General features: G+C 44.3%; 1 protein-coding gene across 3 annotated transcripts in view; it reads left to right on the forward strand.

The window, feature by feature from the left end:
- The window catches only part of HK2 (hexokinase 2), a 61,246-nt gene that overhangs the window by 13,310 nt on the left and 28,490 nt on the right, over positions 1 to 19,446 (forward strand). For all 3 annotated transcript variants that reach the window (XM_036873254.1, XM_036873252.1, XM_036873253.1), the window contains exon 2: positions 6,304 to 6,466. In XM_036873254.1, coding sequence (XP_036729149.1) covers positions 6,304 to 6,466 — 163 coding nt within the window. The remainder of the gene's footprint in view (positions 1 to 6,303; positions 6,467 to 19,446) is intronic.

The following is a 19,446-nucleotide window of genomic DNA, read 5'->3' on the forward strand; positions in this document are numbered from 1 at the left end:
TTAAATTATGTTCCTGTATACTATAGTGCTTTGCGTGTAATTGGTTTTCAACATAGGCTATAAAATGAGAGAATCTGGGGTCAGCGATTCAGGGGTTGTATGATAGGAATCTTACAGATTTAGATGTTGAAATTTAAGGTTTCTTCTACACTTTCCTTTGAGACCTCTTAAGGTATTCAAGGTAGGATTTATAGCACTTTATATAACAAAGTCTCAACGTTGGAATATTGTTCTTTTCTGGATGTAAGTAGTTTGATCAGGACCATTTTCCCACTGGACCACATAGGGTGTCCTCACAATCCAGGGAAGGTCACTAGCCATTCAACTGAAATTGGCCTGCAAGATGATATAGGCCCTTGGGGATGCTTGGGGGTAGGATTATCGTTTATTGTTTCTGACAATAGAGTAAGGGATCTGGGTGATCCAGATTCTAGTGTCAACTCTGTGACCTTAGTCAAGGCTGTTACCTTGACCTCAGTTTCTCTGAGGTTCCTTTCTGGCTCTCACCTCCAGGCTTTCCTTTCTGGGCTTCCTCATACCAGGCTGGGGCTGTGTCTGCCACACCTGAGCCACTGCACACTTTGAAGTGGAGCCTCTACAAGTGTGATCTTCTGCTTCCTCCATTCCTTGCCTCATTGCTATGACACAGTTTCCCCTCTTTAGTGCTAGTCTGGAGGAAACTGTGGGCACTTAAGGAGATGGGCTTTCCGTTTGGGGTGTTATCTTATTTCATAAATAGTATGGGGTTAATTTTGTTGTTGAACATAAGTTCATGTGCCCGACAAATGGTGTGGCCAAATACACCGAAATGTTGGAGTTTGGAGCAGAGAAAGGTTTGTTGCAAGGGCCATGCAGGGAGAACGGGTGGCTTGTGCTTAAAAGACTTGAACTCCCTTGATTGTTTTCAGGGAAGAGTTTTTATAGGCAAATTTTGGGGTGAGGGCTGCAAGGTGTGTGACTTTCTTCTGATTGGTTGGTGGTGAGGTAACTGGGCGGTGCTCCAGGAATCTTGTGCTGAGCCTGAAGTTCCCATCCTCCATCTGGATGGGGGCCTTAGTTCTTGCAGAAGAACTCAGAGGTAATTGTCATGTGTATCCCTTGAGGAGGAACCAGGACTCTGCTTTATCGCTGCACTATTGTTTCTTGACTGCTCCTCCTTTGTTTCTGCATTCCCTCCCTTCCCTAGTTAGTAACTGTTTGAATCTGCCCTTTAGAACTCTGCGAAAGTCTAGGAGGCTGAAGCCTTTTTCCTACAAACATGAACCAGGACTCGGAAAGGCTTTTGTACCTGGGAAGGCCCCAAAGGGTCCTGCTTGTTTTCAGTTTCTCTTTAGAACTTCTCTTGCCTGTACGTACCACAGTTCTGTAGAGGAGGCAGGCATGGACTGGTATGTTATGGGAAGAAAGAAATTGACCAGAATTGCCCAATGAGGAAGTTCTAATCTGAAGATTGCTAAATAGATGTATCTAAAACTACTATCTGTCTTTAGTCCCTTGTCTCTGGGTAGGCAAGTGGCCTTCCCATACCTCAGCCAGGCTTTGCTTCTGGCCTGCCTCTGTTTCCCCAGCCTGGAATGCCCCCTCCTTTCCTTCTTTATTCCTGATAGAGATTTAAAGAGGAGCAGCCCAGTGTGATAGGCCACACACCCACCGCAGAAAGAGAAGGAGCAATTTGGGGAACCAGCCCCTGTTTTGCTAACCCCCAATATGATGAAATAGGGTTAAGAAATGTCCTTGATCCTCTGAGGGTGCCACTTGGCAGAGATGAGTCTGGGAGAAGAAGAGGAAAACAGGTGGAATGAAAGGTTAGATAGATGGAGAGCTTTACATACATCACCTCATTTATGCCAGTGACTCTGTTGTGAGCCCTAGTTCTCCCATTTTAGAGGGAGGAAACTGGGACTCAGACACCTGTACAAATGCTAGAGCCAGGATTTGAACACTGATTTTTCTGATGCCACAGCCTGTACTTCACCACAACCAGCTACTAAATAAGGGTTGGCTTGAATGTTTCTACTTTGATAGTTTCCAACAACTGAAATTTGTTTCCAACAAGTACAGGGTTTGTCTCTCCAACTGCCAGCACCCAGAATCAACACAGGGTTATTTCACACTTTAGCCTAATGTCTTAAGTAATGACTTTCAAAGATCCCAGGCAGAAAGTGGTAAAAATGACCTTGAGCAGTGTTGACCAGAACATAGCCCATCATTATTACATTATTGACATGGTGGATACCAGCCAAAGGAGAGGGGGAGATGTTTGAGCACCCAGACAGACCTAAAGGTGTCAGTTTGATTAGTCTGGAATAGATCTTTGGAATTCTTAATGTGTCATTCTAACGTGCAGCCAAGTTTGGGAACTATTACCCCAAGTGGCAGAATAGAGAATAGATGGAAATTATCAGAAAGTAGATTTATCTCAGATTGAGGAAAAGCTTTCTAATAACTAGAGCTGACCAACTGTAGAAGCTAACCAACTTTGAGAAGTGGTGAGCCTGTCATGCTTGGAAGCATTCAAACCTAGGCCTGATGACTATTGGGGTAAGAGGGACAAACTAGATAAACTCAAATGCTATGTTCAGTGGGATTTTGAAGTCACATTACCCCAAGATCCCTTCTAAGAGTTAGTATTTTTTAGCCATAGTCTTACTATGCTGTTTACATTTGGTAACATTAATGACATTCTCCCATGACTTTGCGCCTTCCTTGTGCTCCCTCCCTCTGGCTGCACTGTGAGTGAAAGTTGGCAGGATTATGCCAAATGCATTTCCTTCCTTCCCAATCCAGGAAAAAGGTCTTTGTATGGAGACTGCTTCTTGTTTCTGACTTCTGCTTCCATTGGCTACCCTTCACTCAACACAGCAGTGCTGACCAAGGCTAGGTGGGCCTCAGTGGTGTGTTTAAGAAGCTGTAACATCAGGTGATTAATCATCCCTTCCTGAGTGGCCCTAAGAAACTCAGGGTGGATACATCATCATGCCCATCATCATGGCCCAAAGAGAAGAAGTTTGGGCCAAGGTGCTATAGTTGCATTTTTCATAGCTGTCCCATATCCTTTCTCTTAGTCTCATCTGATGGAGAGGAAATCAAAGCACTGAGGTCATCCAAGAAACAACAGGGCAGAGAGTGCCCTCCTGCACTAAGAGGGTCCACAGGAAAGGCGACAGTGGTGGTCCTAAGGGCCTGGCTTTAGAGCCGGACACCTCAGTTTGAATCCTAGTTCTGCCCCTCACCAAGTGACCTGTAAAACAGGGATGTAGAAGTATTACAAAAGAACAATGGAAGTCAAGTCAGTAAACCCATAGGATGGTTTCTGGCAGGTAAGAAATGCTTGGTAAATGTTTAGCTACTGTAACAATCATCATCATCATCGTTTTCATCTGTCACTGAACACTGAAAGATGATTATAATCTCTTGGGTAAAGGGCAACATGATTTGAGTAAAGTCTGACTGTTTAACTTGTTAGGTTCTTTGAGAGTTAAGACTGGATTTCCAACAAGCCTTGTAGCAGTTTAAACATCAAAGTTAAATAAAGCATGGCCGGTGTAGAATTATGGCCATTCCACATTTGCTCTTTTGTGCATGTGACCTCACACTCCAAGAAGTGACAGTGTAGCCTCTTAACAGGGCAGTACAGGCTTTGCTTTCCCACACAGGAACTCTCTTGCTTCCTTTGCAACATCCAGAGCCATCCATGGAGGTGGGGGTGGGTGGCAGTGAGGCCTCTGGACCTCTCTTCTCTTTGGGAAAGTAGTAATGTGGGAGCTCCAACTTAGTCATGTGTCAAACTCATGATAATGTCCAGAGATATGTCTGCTGCCTTCTGATCTGCCAGGGCAGCCCCATGGGCCATGCCCTCCGCTGTTTGCCCTTCATATCTGTGTGGTGGGATGACTGGAGTAGAAGATGGCCTTTTAGTGGACATGGCCAGCCTGAATGTGCTGTAGTGCCATTTGGCCTGTATAGACCCTGCTGTTCAGCAGAGAGGGGCATTCATCAAGCAGAGCAGGCAACAGCACAGATGAGCTGGGCTGCCCTGTCCAGTCCTGGCTTAGCTTTTTGCACCTGTGTGATTTTGGGCATGTTGCCTTTGCCTTTTGGTAGAATGGAGGAGATAACACTACCTACCTCACAGGGCTGTTATAAGGATTAAATGAGTTAATGGGTATAAAACCTTGAAAACAGGTTTTGCTGAAGGGTTTGCTGTTATTACTATTGCCTCTGAGGGCATCTCAGGCTGTACCTGGACGTGGCTTGGCACTGGCCTCTGGTCTGGTGGCTGGGACTTTGTATGCTAGCACTGAGATGCGTAAGCCATAATGTAGTGTTCCTGGGCCAGCCCAGGCGTCATTGGGTCTGGAACAGGAGGCCTCTGGGGTGATTTAAGTTGCCTTGGGCTCAGAGTCTCCAGCGATTTGTCTCCCACTGCACCAATAGGGAGGGAACTTGTCTGAGGCTGTATGCTTTTTCCTCCTGGGAGCCTCAAATGTCATTGTGGGGGAGGCCAGCCTCCTCAGGAGCACCCTGGCTCCCCAGGATTGTAGGAAGCCCAGATCAGTGACCCAGCTTGGGGTGGGGGCTGGTGGCCCACAGCCCTAGGAGGCTGAGGCAGACAGTGGGCTCAAGGCAATCGAGGTGCCAGGGGCCTGAAATCAGAAAACAGAATGGATGGTTGGAGTCGTCCTGGTTTAGACCAATGGAGTTAGATGTCTGCTGTGGATCTTTAATAAAAGCTGGCAGCAAGGGAATTTGGGGAAATCCTCATTTCTGCAAATTTAAAACCCTGCATGACGAGCAGTGGTAGTGGTCATCGGCCAAGCTTTGCCCTTGGGAATCCTGGAGTTTTGAAGCTGGGAAGACCAGGGTCTCTTCTGGTCCCCCAGTCTGCTGATGAGGCTGGGAGTACTAGGACCACCACCCTCATACCTTGAGGGCACAGCTATGGCCTGGTCCAAGGGTCCTGATTCTACGCCTACCCTTTGTGGCCAGCAGCCTTACCTGTCCTGGACACTGCTGCTGAGAACAGGGATATTGTGGAAACTTGTGTGCCTTCTTGGATGGATTTCTATCAGACCTTTTCCTGATAGGAGAAAATTGGGAATATCCATAGCCAGGGCAGATGAGAGCTTTCAAGAAGCAGACTGTCTGAGGGGGACTCCTGTTGTTTTTCCTTCTCCTGGTGTTAAATCTGGGAAAAGTTCTTGTAAATTTATGTTGGAATCAAGATAAATGAAATGACTAGGGAGAGCTGCCTCTGCCTCTGAGGATGGGGGAGGTTGCTTTACCACGTGTATCGAGCCTCTGTTAATGTGTCAGGAAGTGTGCTAGGCTCCAGGGATGCAAGCGTGAACAAATAGTCATGGTTCTTCTTGCCCTTGGTGCTTATGATTTGGACACTAATAAATATGTATTTCCAAATTGGGGATGGTGTTGTGAAGGGAAAAGTCTGAGTTTGCAGAAAAAACAGTGAAGCCTGATTGTTTTATTCGGCAGAGTAGAGAAGGCACTTGACTGTTTTATTAGGGAGAGTAGAGAAGGCCTCCGTGCAGAGAGGCCCGAAGGATTGATAAGGGATCCGCAGATGAAGAGCAGGGTGAGGAGCTGTGGGACCTGCATGAACAGTCTTCTAGGCAGGGAAGGGCAAGTTGGGTGAGTTGGGGGACTGAACCAAGGCTGATCTGCACAAGGAGTGCAGAGGCACACAGTAAGATGGGGAGTGGGAGAGGCCTGGCTATATAGGTAGGGCCTTGGAAGGATTTAGGGTTTGGTGCCAACGGGGAGTCACTGAAAGGTTTTAAGCAGGGGAATAGTAGTCTGTCTGGGGATGGAAAATGGATAGAAGAGGTAAAAGTATTGTAGAATCGGGGATTTTATTAGTCCAGGCAAGAGGCTATGGCTGCTTGGCCTGTGGTGAGGGGTAATAAGGTTGGCATGACTGGCCTTATGAGTGTGGGGGAGGACCAGAGATGTGGGCCAGTAATGAACCCCAGCTCCAGGGATGTTGTCGTAGGCATTTAAACTCAACCTTTCTGAAAAGAACTCTTCTTTTCCCTAATTGGCCTTTCCCCTGGTCTTTAACATTCTCCAGAAATAAAATTTAATTTAAATTTTTAGTTTAGTTTTTTTTTTTTTTTTTTAAATACAAAGTCCTGTCATAGAGTCTGGTTAAATGGTCTTTAATAATAACCTTCCGTAGATAACAGATTTTATCCTTTTGAGGAGCTGAGTGGCGTTCCATGATGTAGATGCATACCATAATTCATTTAACATATAGGTTGCTACTCTCATTTTCCTCTCTTTCAGGTTGACCAGTATCTCTACCACATGCGTCTTTCTGATGAGACCCTTCTGGAGATTGCTAAGCGGTTCCGCAAGGAGATGGAGAAAGGGCTTGGAGCTACCACCCACCCCACTGCTTCAGTAAAAATGCTGCCTACCTTTGTGAGGTCTACTCCAGATGGGACAGGTACTATACCCCCGGGGGAAGGCTCTGGGTGCTCCATTGCCTGGGAGAGATTTGGGTAACTTTACTTAGGGACCCAAAGAACTATATACAACAGTGAAGGTTCTTTGGTTTCAAGCCTCAGAAGCCAACCCTTGTTAACTTAAGCATGGAGGGATTTGAATGGAAGTCCTGGCAGTCAAGGGAGAAGTAAATCTTTGTCAGCCCTGTCGGGGTACTGCTGTCAGCCATTTGTTTCCCATCCATGTGCTGAGAAAGGCTGTTTGGCTCAGTTTGGGATTTTACAGCTTCACTGAGATTGCACACAATGAAAGTGATGAACAACAAACGTGCCTAATATGGTCACGGCCATAGGCCATGTCAGTCACTCTCGGGCCCACCTAACTGGCACATTCCACAGACTTGTTGGAGAAACAGTGTGGTATAGATTGTTCTAGACTGTGTTTTGAACTCCATGAATAAAGACTGCTAGAAGTCCAAATAAACTTGGAAGAATGTGAGAGAGACATGGTACATATTAAGGTATTAAAGGCTCTGAAACTGTGCAATTAGAACCTGTCAAGCTTTGTGTTATCCCCTTATTTGGATACAGAGTCTATTTCATGATGCACCACCCGGCAAGTGATTTAATTAAACTGGAGAAAGGGACATGGTGGAGACTGAAGTTGGAAGGTGGGTTGGGGCTAGATTCAGAAGGCCTTGCATGCACACCTGAAACACTGAGTCTTTCTTCAGTAATAGGCATTGGGGAGTAACTGAAAGTTTTTGAGGGGTGTGAGCAGAACTGTCTTGGTAATGCACATCATCAGCAGTTTATGCGGAGTGGGGGAGGGGGGTGGTGATAGGTGGATGGTAGAGCATAGGGCATGGCCCTGGTGGAATGTAGTGGGCAGAGACCAGAGAGGATTCAAAGGTGATGCCAGGGTGTTGAGCCCAGCTGCCCAGGGGTGGCAACATCCTCAGAGAAGGGAACGGAATTAAGTTGTGCCAGCACTTTCACACAGTTTGTTTCATTTAATCCTCATGACAACCCTCCATTTTAGAGATGAGGTACCTCTGGGGCCACGAGGGGTGAAGGGTGTGGGATGGCTACCTATATATAGAGGTTGAGAGAAAGAGCCCAGGGGGCAGCTGCCAGGGTGATGGAGGAACCAGGAAGCACAGAGTCTGAGAACCGGAGGGAGGACAGAAGGCCAAAATGCTGGCTGGTTGCTGGTGAAGCATCTGCATCTGCAGAGAAACCCTGGAGAGGTGGGGGCGGGGAAAGGCACAGGACAGGGCTTGTTTGTTTGCACCACATGCCTTCAGTGTTTCCATCACATCTGTGTCCCTGAGGCTTACTTGCTTGAGAGCCTTTGGGGACCTGGTTCGTCTAACAAGATTTTGTACCTTTCTACAATTTCTAAAATAAGTATGTGTTTGCTAAAGCCTTGGAACCCAACGTTGAGGGTGTGACCTTGTTCAGGATTGTTCTGAGTGTGTGTGTCTCAGCCCTTCAAAGAGCTTCTTGAGGTGAGAGGCCTCCTCCAATTCTCGGATATCCCTCATGTGCCCTCTAGAATGGCACATTTACTATACCTACCACTCCCTCTGACTGGCAGCCACACCTACTTTTATTGTTTTTATTTGACATTCTGATAAATTTACTAGCTCCTTAAGACCAGGGACCTTGTCTTTATTTCAGGCACTAGCACTAAGCAAGTATCCTAAATATTTTCGAAATGTATATTATGGGCTAACAGCTTTTCTGAACACCTACATGTAGTAACTTATTTACTTTTCACAAAACCCTATAGGGTAGGTACAAATTTTAAGTACTTTTTTTTTTTTTTTTTTAAAGGTGAGGAGTTGGGAGCCTGGATGGTCAGATAACTTGCCTAAGGTCATATAGCTAATGAGAAGCTGAGTCAGGATTCAAACTCATATATGCCAAAGGCCAGGCATCAAGACTGCACTTGATACATCATGTGTGTATGTGCACGTGTGAGCCTCTGTACACTCAGCACCAGAGCACGCATACGCTCAGTGGAAATTTTTTGAAATGGGTTTGGGGGTGGATGTCTGGCCTGGATTACAGGCAGGTGAATAAGTTTGTTGGGGAGAACTAGGTATGGGGCCAACTTTTTCTATTCTCATTGCTTTCCTGAGATTGGATCATGGAGACCTCCCACTGCCTCTTAGAGTTTGCATCCGTTGCTGTATTGTGTGATCATTGAGTCTTTTTCCCTGACCTCAGGCCAGAGTCCTTGGAGCCTGTCTTTGTCCCACCTCTACCCACAGTGGAGCAGCAGGCATGATTTTGGCTTCTATGCATTTGAGTTGCCTGGACTGAGGACAGGAGCCAGAGGCTGACTCCTGTAGGCTTCTTGGGGTGGGAGGGTCTGGTGCAAGACTTGTCTGCCTGACCTTCTTTCCACACAGAAGCAGGGAGATTTTACATGACTTTTGTGATACCCAGAGTACCTCTTTATAACCTCAGATTCTACAGTGTAAATGGAGACACTGTGTGAAAGGAATACTGTGTTTTGGGATGTTTTATTTACTTAAGCAGAGCAGGTGCCCCCTAGAGTACTAGAGACCAGACTGTAGGAAATGGGGTCCCCAGCCCTTTCATTCCTCATTTGCTGGGGGGTCTGTGGGCCAGCTCCTCATCCCAGCTCTGTGGGACTCAGCCTTTCCTCCTTTGTAAAAATAAGAGGTGGATCCAGCAGTCCTGGTCTGTTCTACACATGTCCTGGAGCTAGTGTGTCAGTGTATTTATGCACAAAGTTCCTTGACTTACTGTAATGAGGGGAAAACCCTTTAATGTCCATCAGTTGGGCACTGGTCAGTTAATGCAGAAAACAGTCCTCTGCAACACATCATAAAGCATGAGATAGATTTATCTAAATTCATATTCTGTAAAATCATGTGTGTGATTTTACAGAATATATATATACACATATATGTATATGTGTGTGTACAGGTGTGTAAAGTCTCAAGGATATGTATTGAGCTATTGGTAGTGGTTCACCCGGAGTGTGAGGTTGGCAGTGACTAGTTAAGTTGAAAATATATGTATATGACAACTAGCAATTCTACTTCCAACTATACCTTGAACAGATTCCCATACGAACTCAAGGAGACACGTCTAAGAATGTTCATGGCAGTGCCGCTTATAATGACAGCATATTGGGAACAGTTTATAGACTGTGCATGTGATGGGATACAATATAGCATGTTACAAAAATGACCATGTATAAATATGGATACATTTAAAAAACAAAGAATGGAAAATTGCAGAAGGACATGTATGTACCTCATAGTAGTTGAATGTTATTTTAAAAAAACCTCTCCAAGTAATGCTATATGTTGCTCATGGACACACACATATCCTAAAATTGTTAGGATATAAACTGGAAAATGTGTACCAGATAAATGATAGGGGTTGCTTCTGGAGAGAGAGAAAGAAAATGGAACTGGGAGGGGAACATGAGGGAGTATAATTGAAAGTGGTCAACATCAAGGCTTTGAGTTTTATATTTCATTAGTTGGGCTGTGAGTTATGGAATGTGGCAATGAGGACCAGTGACTCTTCACTAGATAAAGCCTGTCAAAAATGAACATTCTTCTTTTTATTGGCACCCCAGTAAAGTGCTGAGGGGAGAAATGAGAGAGCAGTTATGTGCAGGGACCACTGCCTTTCCCCTGGACGTGGTCACACAGCCTGTGAGGCTTGGCTGGTGCATCTGCTTGCTGGCCAAGGCCGCAGTCCCGGCACTGTTGCTGCTGTTGGTGACTGTGCTTCTCTTCTACAGAAGGCTAGAGGCCTTGCTCAAGTGGTGCCTGCTCCAGGCTAGCCTTCCTCAGAACCCTGCTCAGCCCTTTCCAGTGTTACTTTTTCATATCTGGGAAATTAAACCTTAGATCTAAACCTCTGCTCTAAAGGGACTTAGTCAGTGGCTCTCTAACTTTTTTGGACTACATACTCACAGCAAGAAACACGTACATATGAATGTTGATATACAACCAAAATAAGTTTCAGGAACTAATGTTTATTCTTGAATGTGACAGATCTATTATCTTCTTTTTTAAAAAAATTCATTCATTCATTCATTCTTGGCTGCGTTGGGTCTTCGTTGCTGCGCGCAGGCTTTCTCTCGTTGCGGCAAGTGGAGGTTACTCTTCGTTGCGGTGTGCCCGCTTCTCGTTGCAGTGGCTTCTCTTGTGGAGCACGGGCTCTAGGCGTGTGGGCTTCAGTAGTTGTGGCATGTGGGCTCAGTAGTTGCGGCTCGCGGGCTACAGAGCACAGGCTCAGTAGTTGTGGTGCACGGGCTTAGTTGCTCAGCAGCTTGTGGGATCTTCCCGCACGAGGGCTCGAACCTGTGTCCCCTGCATTGGCAGGCGGATTCTTAACCACTGCGCCACGAGGGAAGCCCCAGATCTATTATCTTCTATACTTTAAAACTGTCTCTAGTCAGGGCTCACTAATTTTTTTTCAGCTTGCAGTGTGAAAGCCACTGTTTTAAATGCTCCTTACCCAGTTTTGTCCTGGTCAGACCTTTGTAAAATTGGCTATTTCTTGCCAGGGGTGAGAGGTGGTTTCAGGGCAGTGTGTGTTGAGGGGTGAAGATCAGAATTCTAGGTTTAAAAGGGTTTGAATTCAAGCTGTTTGCTTTAGAGCAGTTCATTTATGCCGTATTCCTCCATTTTCTCATTTGTAAAAAGAAGAAACATCAGAGGGTTGGCTCTCTGAGAATTAAGGGGGAATCGGTTATGTAACCTTCCCATGTGTGTTGTAAACCCAGTCCTATGCAGCCACCATGGCCAGCACCGATTTTACTGAGAGAGGGTGAGTGAATCTCCCAGGTCCTTTTGTTTGGAGGGAGCAGGTGTGAGGGTTCATCCCCATTGTTGGAGGCCCTCCCTGCATTTTGGAGCAAGGACCAGGCTCCAGCTTTCATAAATCAGGTCTCAGCTATTTAATGGTAATCAAAGACCTGGTAGAGAATGTGGGAGAGACTTTAGGAAGTTTCAGGCCATTCGTTTATGATGGAGGCTTCCATTACACACATGAAATATGAACTTCCAAATTATGGTTTGAGTTCTCTGTGAGAAGGAAGGGAATGTCAACAGTCAGAACCCTGTGGGGGCTGATTTTAAAATATCTGTGCTTCGTAGACTGTGTGGACCATTCAGTGCAAAGAAACATAGTTGGCACAGATAAAAATGAAAATGTAAATGGTCCAAGAATATCTTACTTAGGTGACTGAATTTGGTGTCAGCTGGTATGTGTATAAAAAATGTTCCTTATTTGTTTTTTTCTCTAAGACAGTTTTAAAAAGTTGAAAGAATTGTATAATGAACATCCATATACAGACTACCTAGAGTCTACATTGATATTTTAACTAGATTTGCTTTATCACACTCCTCTATCCTTCCTCCCATCAGTCCCTCTTGTTTTATTTGAGGCGTTGCAAAGTAAATTGCAGAAATCAGTTCATTTCAACCCCAGAACTTCAGCAGGCCCATTATTAACCAGAGTTCAATATTTGCTCTTTTTTCTTTTGATGTAAAATTTTGTACGAGATGCAAATCTTAAATATCATCTGATGAGTTGACAAATACATACACCTGTTTAATACAACCCCTATCAAGATAGAAAACATTATCAGCCCAGGAAGCTCCCTGCTGCACCTTCCCAGGCAGTCCCTGTCCCCAACCCCCAGAAGTAATCACTGTTTTAAATTTTCCACATGTATTTGTTTTGCCTGTTCTAGAACTTCCCACATATACAATCATATAGTATTTACTCTTTATGCAAGGCTTCATTTACCCATCAAAATGTGGGCTTTATCCATGTTGTGTACATCAGTAGTTCCTTTTTGGTTGCTGATTCTGTGGTGTGATTGGAATCCTATATGACATGAATTCTATGGACACCTGGGCTGTTTCCAGTTTTTTGTTTTTTTTTTAAAGAAGGGTATTTATTTTACTTTTTTTTTAAAAGGAATTCCTTTATTTTTACTATTTATTTATTTATTTATTTATTTATTTATTTTTGGCTGTGTTGGGTCTTCGTTTCTGTGCGAGGGCTTTCTCTAGTTGTGGCGAGCGGGGGCCACTCTTCATCGCGGTGCGCGGGCCTCTCACTATCGCGGCCTCTCTTGTTGCGGAGCACAGGCTCCAGACACGCAGGCTCAGTAGCTGTGGCTCACGGGCCTAGTTGCTCCGCGGCATGTGGGATGTTCCCAGACCAGGGCTCGAACCCGTGTCCCCTGCATTGGCAGGCAGATTCTCAACCACTGTGCCACCAGGGAAGCCCTGTTTCCAGTTTTTGATGAAAGCTACTATAAACATTCTTGCACAAGCTTCTTTGTGGACATATGTTTTTGTTTTCTTCCTTTTCTTGAGTAAACAACTAGGAGTGGAATTTCTGGGTCATAGGGTTTGGGATGTGTTTAATTTATAAGAAACTCCCAGACCAAAGTGGTTTGAACTTTGGTTTCCAAAGTGGTTGAGCTATTTTATACTCCCACCAATGCTGTATGAGAGTTCCACTTGCCCCAATAATTATTGTCTGTGACTCCCTCCACCCTTTTTGTTTTTGGCAGTGTTGAATAGAGAAAGTGTTTTATTGTATCTGTCAGGAATCTCACCATCTTGACCTCTCTGTAGGCAGCCCTAACCTACGCTGGGCTATACATGTGATTGCAGTACCAGCCCCAATCACAGCCCTGTCAGGGGGCCCACTACACACATCACAAGGCATCTGGCTTTCAGAGGACAGTTCCATCTTAAGAGGAAATGCAGGAATAGTTGATATCATTTAATGAGCACCCATGATATCTGTTTATGTAAGCAATCTGTTTTACTCTCCATGCAAACTCTACAAGAGAGACATTTCCAATTTAAAAATAAGGCAACTGAGGCTAAAAGAGATTGCCAAGGTCACCTGTGTACAGTTAGTGGCAGAGTTGGACTTTAAGCGTAGGTAGTCTTGACTCCAAGGCCATAAGATTCATGCTTTACATTGGCTCATGTTGCTGAACAAAAGTTTCTGGAGCAAATCAGATTATTATCTTTTAAAATTGACCATAAATATGGATTGACTTTGTACCATTATAATAAGAAGCTCAAGTAGACCCAACTAAAAACCTACAAATATTCCAGCATTCCAATTTATTTATTTATTTTATAAATAATTTACATTTTTAACAAGTTTTTTTTTTTCCAGCTTTCCAATTTAGAAATAAATTATCTTTGTAGTATCTTTATTGCCCTCATTGTCTTGGCAAGATTGTTTAGATATAAGCATGTCTTAAGGCAGAGTGAGATGAAGCCTTTGCTGTATTGATCTTTTGATACTTCCCCACTTCCCTGAATTGTGAATTATTTTTTACAGGTGAATGTATCTCTACCCTCTAGCTAGACTTAATTCCCTCGAGAGCAGGGAATGATGATGGTGATGATCATGATAATTTTAAAATGTAGGCTTATAAATGCCAGGTACTATGCTAAGCACTGTATTTGAGCTATCTCATTAATTCTCACAGTGACCCAATGGTAGACACCATAAACCCTGTTTTAGAGAAAAAGAAACTAGATTTAGAGAGATTAAGCAACTTGCCCAAAGTCACATAATGAGCAAGTAGAAGCATTGGGATTTGAACCCAGCCATCTGTGTTCCAAAGCCTGGGCCCTTAGGCGTATCACTAGAGGCCCCCAACACTGCTAGCACAATGCATTCATTCTTCTATTTGTAACTCAGGCCTAGCTGTTCAGTTCATTCAATAGAGTCCCCTCTGAGGCTGGTCCTCTGTGGGGCAGCAATGTGCTGAGCAGCCTTGTGCCCCATCTTTGAAGAGTGCAAATTATCCTGGGGACATAAGGATATCATTTATCATCATAAATGAAATGATACTAGGTCATATAATGCAAGCACATGATACGATAAAGAGAGACTAGGCTGGTGATAGAGTGCATGGAGGCTGGTAAAGGAGCCCTTTAACCTGAAAGGAGCCCTTATCTTGGTTGCTCAGGACTGTATCAACAGCTATATAGTGGAGACATAGATCAATAGCTCATGTACATGCAAATTAATAAGTGGATTTATATGGTGCCTACAATATAAAATGAAGATTGTATTGATAAATAGCCTCCATATAGTGGTAACTGGAGTTTATTAAACATTTTACATACACCAGGAATTGTGCCAAACACCTTACGCATTCATTGCATTGATTCTTGACCAAAAACTGTGTGTCTGTGTGTCTGTGTCTCTGTGTCCTGGCGAGTGATGGGGAGGTGCTGGCTAGACAGGAGGTTATTACTGTCCCCTTTTAACAGATGATGAAATCTGAGTATCAAATTTCTAATAATTTACCTGAATTTATATGGCTAATACATGTTAAAATGGGATTTGAACCCATGTCGGCCTGCCTGAAAATCTTAACACACTCAACGCCTACACAGTAGTGAAAGATAATCATATTTTAATCCTTTGAAGAGTGGTTTCACATCTGTGGAGCTAGTATAACATTTCTCTGTGAGTGGCACATATTTTGAGCTTAAGAAACATTTCCTGAGTATAAAAGCAGCAGGGTGGTGCTTTCTGATGGTGTTTTGGGAGTTTTGGGGGGCACTTACAAAGTGGTATGTGCTCCAGGCCCCTCCCTTCAATTGAAGCAGCTTTATGTTTCTCTGTTTCTACATTTTGCATTCAACATCTTGTTGTTGTACTATAATGGAGTATCTGAAATCTTGGAACTTAAAAAGAGGCTGCCAGAGGTGTTAGTGACTGTGGTGTTTCCAGGTACTTGGGAAATACGTGCCTTGAAACCTGTGTCTGGCAAAGTTAGTTTTGCTGGATTACCTACTCAAGACCTGGAGATTTTTAGTTGTCCTCTCAATTGGAGTCCATGCCATACATTCTTAGCCGTCTGTTGTGGAGTGCTAGCAGGCACTATGGCACCTTCAAGGATCCTCAGAGCTCTGGGAACGCTGCATCAAAGCTACTTGTTTATAGGAGGCTTCCAAAGAAGTCCATTCGATCACCTGAAGAAGCCCTGCCCGGGGTGAGGGACTGGGCTCTGGCTCTAGCCTTAACAAGGCAGTGCTCTGCCACTTCTGAACACAGTTGCCTTCGACAAAAGGGCACTGCTGCTTAAAAATGCAAAACAAAAACAGACCTTTTCTGTTCACAAGTCATCCTTTGTGCGCTGGTTGGCACACTGCTCTGAGCTCCTGATGGGAGGAACAGGTGGTGATCTATTTTAATTAGTGGCAAATACCTAGTGATTGAAAATAGACTGTTGGGAAATTCATCTGGCGCTCACCCCTCACAAATTGCATGGACATTGTGAGTGGGTGACTTGAAGAATGCTGGAGTTATGGCCTGCTCAAATACATTAGTGATATCCCGTCAACCGAGATGACAGTGACTATCATGTTCAGGTGGTTACTTAGATGCCATTTTAGTCCTCTTCAGCCTTTCCCTGGGACAGGTGAGTTCCCAGGAGAAATTGAAACCCCTTTATCTCGCTGACTTTATGTATTTGATAAGAACCTCACTGAGAGTGAGCAGAATGGTAGTCCAGGATGGGAAATGAGTCAGCAAACAAACTCTGCCAGAGGGAACAACTTGAATCTTTTTTTTTTTAAAATAAATTTATTTATTTATTTATTTATGGCCGCGTTGGGTCTTCGTTGCTGTGCGCAGGCTTTTCTCTAGTTGTGGCGAGCGGGGGCTACTGTTCGTTGCAGTGTGCGGGCTTCTCGTTGCAGTGCCTTCTCTTGTTGCGGAGCACGGGCTCTGGGCACGCGGGCTCAGTAGTTGTGGCTTGCGGGCTCTAGAGTGTGGGCTCAGTAGTTGTGATGTACGGGCTTAGTTGCTCTGCGGCATGTGGGATCTTCCTGGACCAGGGGTCAAACCCGCATCCCCTGTATTGGCACGCAGATTCTCAACCACTGCGCCACCAGGGAAGCCCAGCAACTTGAATCTTAACCATTGGGCAATTCGATGAAGGGTGGCAAGACCTAATACCCCTATTGCCAGTTCCTCTTAACTATGAGTCCTTATTTCCTTTTTTTTTTGTTTAATTTATTTATTTTATTTTTGGCTGTTTTGGGTCTTCGTTGCTGTGTGCGGGCTTTCTCTATTTGGGGTGAGCACGTGCTACTGTTCGTTGCAGTGCGTGGGCTTCAGTAGTTGTGGCTTGTGGGCTCAGTAGCTGTGGCTTACGGGCTCTAGAGCGCAGGCTCAGTAGTTGTGGTGCACAGGCTTAGTTGCTCTGTGGCATTTGGGATCTTCCTGGACCAGGGCTCGAAGCTGTGTCCCCTGCATTGGCAGGCAGATTCTTAACCATTGCGCCACCAGGGAAGCCCCCTTATTTCCTTTCGATAGAGGGTTGTTACCCCTTCTTTTGTCTGCTTTTGGAGGGGGCCGTTCTTAATTAGGAGAACCTTCATCAGAGAGAGATTGGAGAGTGTCCAGTAAGGTGGGAATGGAGGTTTGGTATAATTGTATGAGATGGCACCAATTTGCGGCTACCAAGAAAACCTGCCTCAAAAAGCCTTAGTAGGTCCTGGGTTCCTTTGGGGAGAAGGGTGTGTCACTTCTTGCCAGTGGATGTGTGTCTGCCACCTCCCACTCAAGTTTGAGAGCATTTGGCCCAGAGGGATGGGCCAAGTTACTGATAAAGATTAGGGCATCTTTGCTTTCTTTTTCATCACTTTATGGCTTATTTGCTTCCATCCTAGATTCTGCGTCAGGTAACCCTCAGCTTCCAGGAACCAGCACCACAAGAGATATGGGCGAGGTGCATAGGGACTGGCATGGGTGCTAGGGTCAGATGGACTTGGGGTCAAATCCAGCAGTTGTTTACCCCTGTATGATCTTAACTAAGTGACTCAGCTTCTGAACCACAGTGTCACTTCCTTTGCCACCCAGGCCAGCTTAGAGCCTGTGGCAACCTCTGGGTTTTATGCTCTTGGCATCGATAATGAAGAATTCCTTTTTTTTTTGGCCACACCACGCGGCTTGCAGGATTTTAGTTCCCCAACCAGGCGCTGAACCCGGGTCCTCAGCAGTGAAAACGCGGAGCCCTAACCACTGGACCACCAGGGAAGTCCCAATAATGAAGAATTCCTTATTTGAGGATTTACAACTTTCTCATGAACAGCCTTCTTGCTCACTGCAGTAGAAAACTTTGCTAGAGAGCTAGACCTGGATTTAAATCTTGTTTTCAGTTACTTGGCCTGAGCCTTAGTTTTCTTATCTGGAAATTGGGATCATGATGTCCAATAGGGTTGTTGAGGATTAATGAGATAATGTTTATGAATATCACACAACAAATTTCTCTTCTTTTAAAAATATCTACATGGTGGACCTTAAATTAACTAAACCTCCTCCACACCTGCCTCTGTCTTTCCATTGTTTTATTGCCACAATAATCAGATGCAAGTGGGAAAGTCTGAACTGTGTCCCAGAGACAAGAGAGATGAAGACAGGGTTCTGGGCTTCATTTTTTTCAAAAAGTCACATAAGAAAGTATAAGATGAATTTGATCTTTTAAATAAACCTATGGTGAAACCTTGCTTCTTTTATTTTAGCAGTGGTGGTGACAACATTTAGAAGTAACTGGAGAGATTTAGAAAGGGCAGTGAAGACAAATATCCAACTGGAGAAAAATAATTGCAGATATACAACCAACAAAATGGTTTCATTAATATACAAAGAGCTCTTTTATGTTATTAAGAAAATAATGAATATATATTTTTAAAAGACAAAACATGTGAGCAGAAAATTCACAGAAGAAAGAATTCACAATGCCAGTCAATAATTCAAAATGTCTAACCTACACCAAGGAAAGAAACCAAGTTTAAAAAATGAGCTGCCACTTTAACCTATGAGGTTGGCAAAGATTAATTGTACATAACATAGGACACTGGTGACAGTGACACCCACCTGTTGGTTTATGTGGAATTTGGAGAGAATTTTTAGGAAGTTAATTTGCTAATATCTTTGGTAATCAAAAACATAAATCCTTAGAACCAGCAATTCAAACTCTTTTCTTAGAATGTGTCAGTTAATGGTCTTCCCTGTTTTTATAATATAAATGTATCTAAGGACACTCAAGAAACGTTAATAATGGTTACTTTTGGGGTATGGAGAAGAGAAGAGATGTTTGCTTTTCATTTTTTCCACTTTTGTACTGTTTGAACATTTTAAAAATCAGGTATTAAAATTGTTTTCTAGACATAACAGCATGCTTAACAATAAAAGAAATCTTACCTCTGGTCTTATGGTCTCCTCAAATATTTTGTTTAATAAATGAACCATCAGTAAGCAGATGCAATATGAGATGTTTTCTTAATACATTGCCTCAAATACCAAGTATACTCATTCAGCAGAATGATCTCACTGGACCTTACTGGCTTGTCTGCCCTGTGGCTGTGTACTTAAGAAACCTGCTGTAGACATGTTCTCCTACCCCAGAGCCTCACTCCTGCCCATCCAGTCTGACTGTCCCAGGCCCATAGATGCCATCCTCCTTCACACCACATCACACACTCTCTGCTCTGGGCTTCTGGGATGTCCCGGAAGGTTGACAGTGTAGGTAGGACCTGGGCCAGGAGTAGGATAGGTGTAGGTAGGGATTGGAGGGGCTGAGGAGAACTAGGAGAGGAGCTACATAATCAAAGGAGTAATAACAGTGACAGCAGCAGCTGTTTATTGATGGCTTACGGTGTACCTATATATTCACATAATGTGTTCTGTATTTCATGTAAGCTCATGACCCCTGGGAAAGTCAGCATTATGAGCCCTGTTCTGCAGCTGAGGTGACATGCTCAGAGAAGCCATACAGGTAGTGAAGCAGCTGAGCTGGAATTCAAAGCAAAGCTTGTTGCTTCTCTGTGTGAGGGCCTCTCATGGGTGGTGTAGAGGCAGGCACTAGGGGAGGGGTCCATCCACTGTCCCAAGGGGTCACCTTAGGATTTAG

The sequence above is a fragment of the Balaenoptera musculus genome, chromosome 13, assembly GCF_009873245.2.
Source record: "Balaenoptera musculus isolate JJ_BM4_2016_0621 chromosome 13, mBalMus1.pri.v3, whole genome shotgun sequence".
NCBI lineage: Eukaryota > Metazoa > Chordata > Mammalia > Artiodactyla > Balaenopteridae > Balaenoptera > Balaenoptera musculus.